General features: G+C 38.3%; 1 protein-coding gene across 4 annotated transcripts in view; it reads right to left on the bottom strand.

Annotated features, from left to right (window-relative positions):
* Positions 1 to 7580, bottom strand: part of FBXL20 (F-box and leucine-rich repeat protein 20) — a 63992-nt gene that overhangs the window by 17765 nt on the left and 38647 nt on the right. For all 4 annotated transcript variants that reach the window (XR_001515664.1, XM_006774295.2, XM_006774296.2 and 1 more), the window contains exons 5-6: positions 6731 to 6825; positions 5112 to 5180 (exon numbers count right to left, since the gene is read on the bottom strand). Coding sequence is in view for 3 of the 4 variants with exons in the window: in XM_006774295.2 (XP_006774358.1) it covers positions 5112 to 5180; positions 6731 to 6825 (164 nt within the window). In the remaining variant the exon portion in view is untranslated. The remainder of the gene's footprint in view (positions 1 to 5111; positions 5181 to 6730; positions 6826 to 7580) is intronic.

Here is a 7580-nt window from a genome sequence, read left to right on the forward strand (position 1 = left end):
AATAAATAAGGGCTTTAATTCCTTAATATCTGATATCACTATATTTAATTTTCCCCAATTCTCTCACAAATGCTTTTGTCAAGTTGATTTGATCAAATTAGGATCCAAATAAGAACCATACATTCTATTTGGCAGATATGTTTCTTAGGTTTTTGTGTGGACCTATACTTCCATTTCTTCTGGCTAGATGCCTAGGAGAACTGCTAGGTCCTATACCAAGTTAGACTTTTTAAGAAGTTGCTAAACTGCTTTCTAAAGTGGCTGTACCATTTTAGATTCTCACCAGCAACCTATGAAGGCCCCAGTTTCTCCACATCTTTGCCAAATACTTGGTATTGCCCCCCCCTTTTTTATTATAGCCATTTTAGTGGGTATGGAATATAATCTTCTATTGGGCTTTTATTTTGTAATTCTGTAATGAACTGACTGCATTGGTCAGAATCTCCAAAAGAATGTTAAATAGAAATGGCAAGAGTTAACATCCTGGCTTCTGACCTTAGGGCAGTGATGGCGAACCTATGACACACGTGTCAGAGGTGACACGCGAACTCATTTTATGGGTTGATTTTTCTTTGTTAAATGGCATTTAAATATATAAAATAAATATCAAAAATATAAATCTTTGTTTTACTATGGTTGCAAATATCAAAAAATTTCTATATGTGACACGGCACCAGAGTTAAGTTAGGGTTTTTCAAAATGCTGACACGCCGAGCTCAAAAGGTTCGCCATCACTGCCTTAGGGTGAAGCATTCAGTGTTTCACCATTAAGTATGATGGCTAGCAGTAAGTTTCTCATGGACACCTTTGACCAGATTGAGGGAATGCCTTTCTCTTCCTAGTTTGTTGAGAATTTTTATCATGAATGGGTGCTGGATTTTGTTGTGTGCTTTCTTGTCTAATGATGTACTAGTTATCTGTTGTTGTATAAGAGATTGCCCCAAAGTAAGAAGCTTATTATTTCACAGAGTCTGTAGGCCAGGAATACCTGCACAGGCAGTTTAGCAGGGTGCCTCTGACTCAGGGTCTCTCACAAGACTGTAAACAAGGGATTGGCCACAGCTGTAGTCATCTCAAAGATTAACTGAGTACAGATTCCCTTCCAAGCTCATTTAAGTAGCTTTTGGCAGACCTCAGAAGATCCAACTCGAGGTTCACTCATTTGGTTTTTGGTAGGCTTTAGGTCCTCACTGGCTCTTGGCCAGAGACCTCACCTCTTAGCCACATGGGCCTCTCCACAGAACTACTCAAAACAGGGCAACTGGCCCTGCTCCCCCGACAAGTCAGAGCCCTGAGCAAAAGTAGAGCAAGACAGAAGTCACAATCTTTTTGTAACCTAACCTCCAAAGTGACACCCAATCTCTTTTGCTGTTTTCTATTGTTAGAAATGAGACCTTAATTAGGTTCAGTGCATGCAGGGGACTTTCACAAGGGTGTGAATACCAGGGAGGTAGGAATTACTTGGGGGCCTTTTTAGAGGCTGCCTATCACACTGGATCATCATGTGGCTTTTGTTCTTTTTTTCTAGAGGACAGTAAATCTCATCAGTTACCTACTGTTATATAGTCCAAAGTCGAGAATCGTTCTGACATTTTTAAATGTCAGAGAGAGTAAAGGAGAAAGAGAAACATGGATTGGTTGCCTCCCATAAGTACCCTGACAGGGATTTAACCCAGACCTGGATATGTGCCCTGACCAGGAATTGAACTGCCACCTTTCAGTGTATGGGAGGACACTCCTATCAACTGAGCCACACTGGCCAGGGCAAGTCACCCTGGCTTTGAACTATGTCTGAGCATCTGTGCTTTGTCTCAGTTTATTTTGTTCATCTCTTAAGGTGTCCAAAGCTTCATTATTTTATATAAATTTGGCTTAAGAAAGGTTTCCTAGAGTACCTTTCAGCTAGCAGGAGAAATCTGTATACGTATTTAAAGCTATACACTTTTCCCTAAGAACTTCACTGCCTTTGGTGCATTTTACAAATCTCAATGTTGTGTCTTCATATCACACAGCAAAACATATTTTCTAATTTCCTTTGTAATTTATTCCTTGATGCATAGGTTATTCAGAAGGTGGTATTTAATTTTTACATTATTTAGATACTAGAGGCCCGATGCACGAAATTCGTGCAAGAGTAGGCCTTCCTTCCCCCAGCTGCTGGCATGAGCTTCCCTTGAAGCCCTGGCTTCATCTGGAAGGTCTTCCGAAGGACATCCAGTCTAAATAGCATATTACACTTTTATTATTATAGACGTGTTGTTGATTTCTACTTAAATACTGTTGATGCTATAGAACACATTCAATAGGATTTCAATTCTTGTAAATTTATTGAAATTTGTTTTATGGCCCATTACTTGGTGTGTATTATTGAGTATTCCAAGTGCACTTGAAAAGCTTATTCTGATGCTTTTTGGTATAGCATTCTATAAATGTCAATTAGGACAAGTTGGGGGGGCAATAAAATTTATATATATAAAAAAAGGACAAGTTCACTGATAGTGTTGCTCAAGTTTCTATAATTTTACTGGTTTTGATATACAAATTTAATCATTTACTGAAAGATGAGGGCACCACTTAGTATCTTTTGCATCCACTCTTCTTCCTGAAGTTTACATCATCAGCTGATATTAATAACCACTTTAACCTTCCTGTGACTAGTGTTTGCAATAGTATATCTTTTTCCATCCTTTTAATATCTATATTATCTTTGTTTCCCTTAAAATTTTTTAGCATATTTGTAACTGCTATTTTCAAACTCTTTATTGTTCAATTTTATAATCTCTGTCATTTCTGTGTCTGTTTCCATTGGCTGGTTTTTCCTTCTGGCTCTTCTTCTAGTATCATTTCCTGCTTCTTTGTGTGCTGTAATGTTTGACTGAATCTGAAAATTCTGTATGTGTGGGAGGGTTGTTTTCCCAGGGGGACCACAGAAGGAATAGAAAGAACAGACTCAGCCTTTAACTTTTAGAAATGCCTACTTATTGATTAAATAATATAATGTCTAAGACGTTTTTCAAAAGAAGATAAATGAGGGGGTAAGGCGACACAAGACTAGCCATTAAGTAATAAATTCTCAATTATCAATTTGAAGATGGCTGATGGGTTCAATTTTGTCTACTTTGGCATATGTTTAAAATGTGTTCTAAGAAGTCAAAAGTCAGTAAGTTATTTCTCTCTGGTGGTTATAGCTCCAATTTGTTATGGCTGGGTTCATGTGTTTTGTTTTTGATTGTCAGGGACTGCTTTGATTTCTTTCTGGCTTAATTCATGTTTTAATTATGTAGAACATTTACATGGCTATTAAGGTATAAAACATGATACTTCAGAAGTCTCTTTCATTCCTGTCTCTTGGTGTTCTCTCTCCCAAATAGGTAACCATTTTTATTAGTTTCTGATTACCTTTCCATTGCTTTTTCTAGAAAATAAGTATGAATATATATTTGTATTATATCCCCTAACCCTACAAAAGGTTATCTTATTATACAAATTCTTCTGCAGCTTGCTTTTTTAACAGTATGTTCTTTCAATCACTCCAGTGTACTACAGAAAGATTCTCCTCATTCCTTCTTTTTTTTGTTTGTTAATCCTCACCCAAAGATATTTTTCCATTGATTTTTAGAGAGTGGAAGGGAGAGGGAGAGACAGAGAGAAACATTGATGTGAGAGAGACACATCTATTGGTTGCCTCCGGCACGCACCCAACCAGGGCCAGGGAACCTGCAACCAAGGTACACGTCCTTGACTGGAATCAAACCAAGGACTCTTCAGTCTCCAGGCTGACACTTTATCCATTGAGCCAAACCGGCTAGGGTTCATTCCTTTTTTTTAACCAGACATCTACTAATAGACATTTGGATTGTTTTCTGTCATTTGCTATTAAGAATAATGCAGTAGTGCCCAGCTGGTGTGGCTCAGTGATTGAGCATTGACCTATGAACCAGGAGGTCATGGGTTCGATCCCCCGTAGGGAGTGTGTGAGCGGCAGCCAATGAATGTTTCTCTCTCACCGACGTTTCTCTCGTTTCCTCTAAAAATAAAAACATTAAAAAAATAATGCAGTATTTGCTATTACAAACAGTAAAAACGAATAGCTTTGTACATAAGCCGTATTAGATTTTTGCCAGTGTATCTTTGGTATATAAATTCCTAGAAAAATGTGTAAATTATATGTCACTTTTTAGATACCAAGTGGTCAAATTCTTAATCTCTATTACATTAAGTATTCAAAGGAAAAAATAAACAGGTAATTTATCTAAAGAAAATGTTGGGCTACTGGTATAAAGTAATGGCTGGAGGAGGGGTTAGTAAACTGTCTCTCCTATTAAAGATTTCCAAATCAATCCATAGGAGTAATACCTGTTAATAACCATAGTCCTTGTCTTTCAAATACTTTCCTATGTTTAAGTGAACAATGTTGTGACCTCGAAGAAAGAAATAAACAGGAAAATTCAGTGAATAATTCTGGCCCTTTGCTGTGAAAACATAATTTCCCAATGGTTTCACTTCACCTCACAATAGGCAACAACTTCCCTATCTAATATGTAAATGTTATTTGATACATGTTATTACCAATAGATATTCTTGAGCTATAAAAATGTTTACCTTTGATGTCTATTGTGTCTGTGATGATAAACTCTCAAGAATGAAGGATCAGAATTTATTTCTTTTATATTATGACCAATACAAACACAGTACATTCAAAGTCATTTAATCAATACTCTCAATATTGATTATCACAATGTTTAGTCCCAGGTGTAAGATTTTACATGTTTTTATAAAATTATGTTTACCATATCTTCTGAATGACAGCCACTAGTATCTTCTTGAAATATAAGTTGTCCTAGTAATTTATATCATTATTATCCCTACTGCATATTCAATGATTACTGTTTTTAAGTTCACTTAAAAGATCAAGATAGGATTTGCACCAGATTCCAAAATAAATGCCTTATTTCATTGCTACTTTAATGTTACTTTCTCCTTTTAAAATATCTTTCTTTTATAATACCAAAATGAAATTTGCTAAATGTATTTAGTAGCATGCATTTAAAGCCTCTATAGGCAAGACACAAAGGGCTATGATTTACCCTTCTAAAACACAAAATACTTACGCGTCTGTAGTCTTTGTACACCCATTTAAATTTAGTACTTCAATGTTCCTACAGTTTTGTGCAAACGTCCTTCACAGGAAAAAAAACAAACAAAAGGTTTGAAATGAAACCGGCACAATTCTGGTATTTAAAAAGTAATAAAGGAGCCATAACCGGGTTGGCTCAGTGGATAGAGTGTCGGCCTGCGGACTGAAGGGTCCCAGGTTTGATTCCGGTCAAGGGCATGTACCTTCCTTGCGAACACATCCCCAGTAGGGGGTGTGCAGGAGGCAGCTGATCGATGTTTCTCTCTCATCGATGTTTCCCTCTATCCCTCTCCCTTCCTCTCTGTAAAAAAATCAATTAAATATATTAAAAAAAAAAGTAATAAAAGATACATATTGTAGGGAGCGGCTATAGGGTTAAGCCTTGGACTGACCTATTGGCAAAGCCACAAACAAGTCCCAGCTTAGAGGGCACAGCCCTCTTAGCATAATGAGGCTTGACCTTATGAGCTTCCTAGATCTTACCTGGGTAGCTAATGGGCTTTGCAGCAAGTGCTGCCAAAACAAGTGAAACTCACAAGAACATTGTAACTATGGGGACCACTACCTTGTTTACCTCTGGCTAAATTGAACATAATTAAAGCATAGTGATTAATCACAAAAACAATATGTAATTATATATGTGTTTTCCAATGGTCTTAGGCGACCCCTGTGAAAGGGTCGTTCAACCCCCAAAGGGGTCATGACCCACAGGTTGAGAACTGCTGACCTAGACTCAGCTTATTCTCTTTGTCTTTCCTACATCCTTCGCCGTGTCCCCCTCAGGCTCCCTGAACCCTTGGCTGTGCTGACACAGCACAATATGTGTGTGTGTGTGTGTGTGTGTGTGTGTGTGTGTGTGTGTGTGTGTGTTTGTGTATATATATGTACGTATATATATTATTGGTAATATTGAATATTGGTACAAAAGTAGTTCACAATCACAAATAAATTTTCAACCATAAACATTTTTTTTGCGGGTGCAGAGGGTTAAACCTCACCTGAGGATATTTTTCTATTGATTTTTTAGAAAAAGTGGAAGGGAGGGGGAAACACACACAGAGAGAAACATTGATATGAGAGAGACACACTGGTTATCTCCTACAAGCACCCCAACTAGGGCCATCCGGGAATCAAGCCTAAATCAAGCTATGTGCCCTTGACCAGAATCGAACCCCATGACCCTTCAGTCCGAGGGATGACATTCTATCCACTGAGCCAAACCAGCTTGGGCTCAACCACAAACTTTTAACATTGATCTTTTTGTCAACCAAGGTTAAAATTATCTTAACTTTGAGAAAACAAACAAAAAAACCCCCAAATTTACTCAAGGCTTCAAAAGAACTATTTATGATATGGGGAATTTGGCTTTTTTGGAGGGGGCACTAGTTCTTGTTTTATTCTCAAAACCCTATATCCCACTACTGGATATCTTTGTACTACAAGCATGTATGTGTCTTTGAGTTCAGAATAGCTTAAAGAAAGCAGTAACTTTCTTTATAAAAAGCTTAAAACCATTTTAACCTTTTCTGGATGAGATGGTGCTTTCTTTACTTCAGTTATGGAAGATCAGTTAATCAATAGTTATGTTCTTACCTTAATGCATTGTCTCCTACCCCAAGACACCCACGAAGACTTAACTTTCGTAAAAAGCCCCCACATCTTTTTGAAATATTCTCCACTACTCGGCCCTGTAAAATATAGACAGGTAAACAAAAGATAAGTCATCACATTGATTTGGAAAAGAATACATAATCATTTTAAATAATTTATAAACATAAAGAAGAGGCTTCTATTCATTTTAAAGACTGAGTTATTAATGCAATAGGAAAATTTCAACTTCCTGTGAAAAAGCTTCCCTGATTATTGCATTTACTTGAAACATGCCTAAATAAACCCCATATAGCTATTCAATTTGTAAGATACTCTCTATTTGAGGAAATGGTACTTTACAGTTCTCTTATGCTTATAGTAAGGCATATGTCTATGTAAAGTCTTATGTGTATACTAGAGGCCCGGTTCACAAAATTCACATATGGGTAGGGTCTCTAGGCCTGGTCGGCGATAAGGGCCAATTGGGGCCTTCTGGCTGCCGGCCAGGGCCTTCCTTTGTTCCACACTGCCCCTGGTGGTCAGTGCATGTCATAGTGAGCGACAGAATTCCCGGTTTCCCAGTCGAGGAATATTAGCCTTTTTATATATATACTAGAGGGCCGATGCACAAAAATAGCGCCCGCCTGTGTCCTCTCACAGTCTGGGACCCCTCAGGAGATAACGACCTGCTGGCTTAGGCCTGCTCCCGGGTGGCAGAGGGCAGGCCCAATCCCTAGGTGCAGCCCCTGGTCGGCCTCAGAGCAGGGCGCATTGGGGAGTGTGGGCACCGCCCCCTCTCACACTCAAGGCCGGGTCGATGGAGAGGTTGGTGCCACCCCCTGCCATGCACAGA

Source organism: Myotis davidii, unplaced genomic scaffold (genome assembly GCF_000327345.1).
Source record: "Myotis davidii unplaced genomic scaffold, ASM32734v1 scaffold327, whole genome shotgun sequence".
Lineage (NCBI taxonomy): Eukaryota > Metazoa > Chordata > Mammalia > Chiroptera > Vespertilionidae > Myotis > Myotis davidii.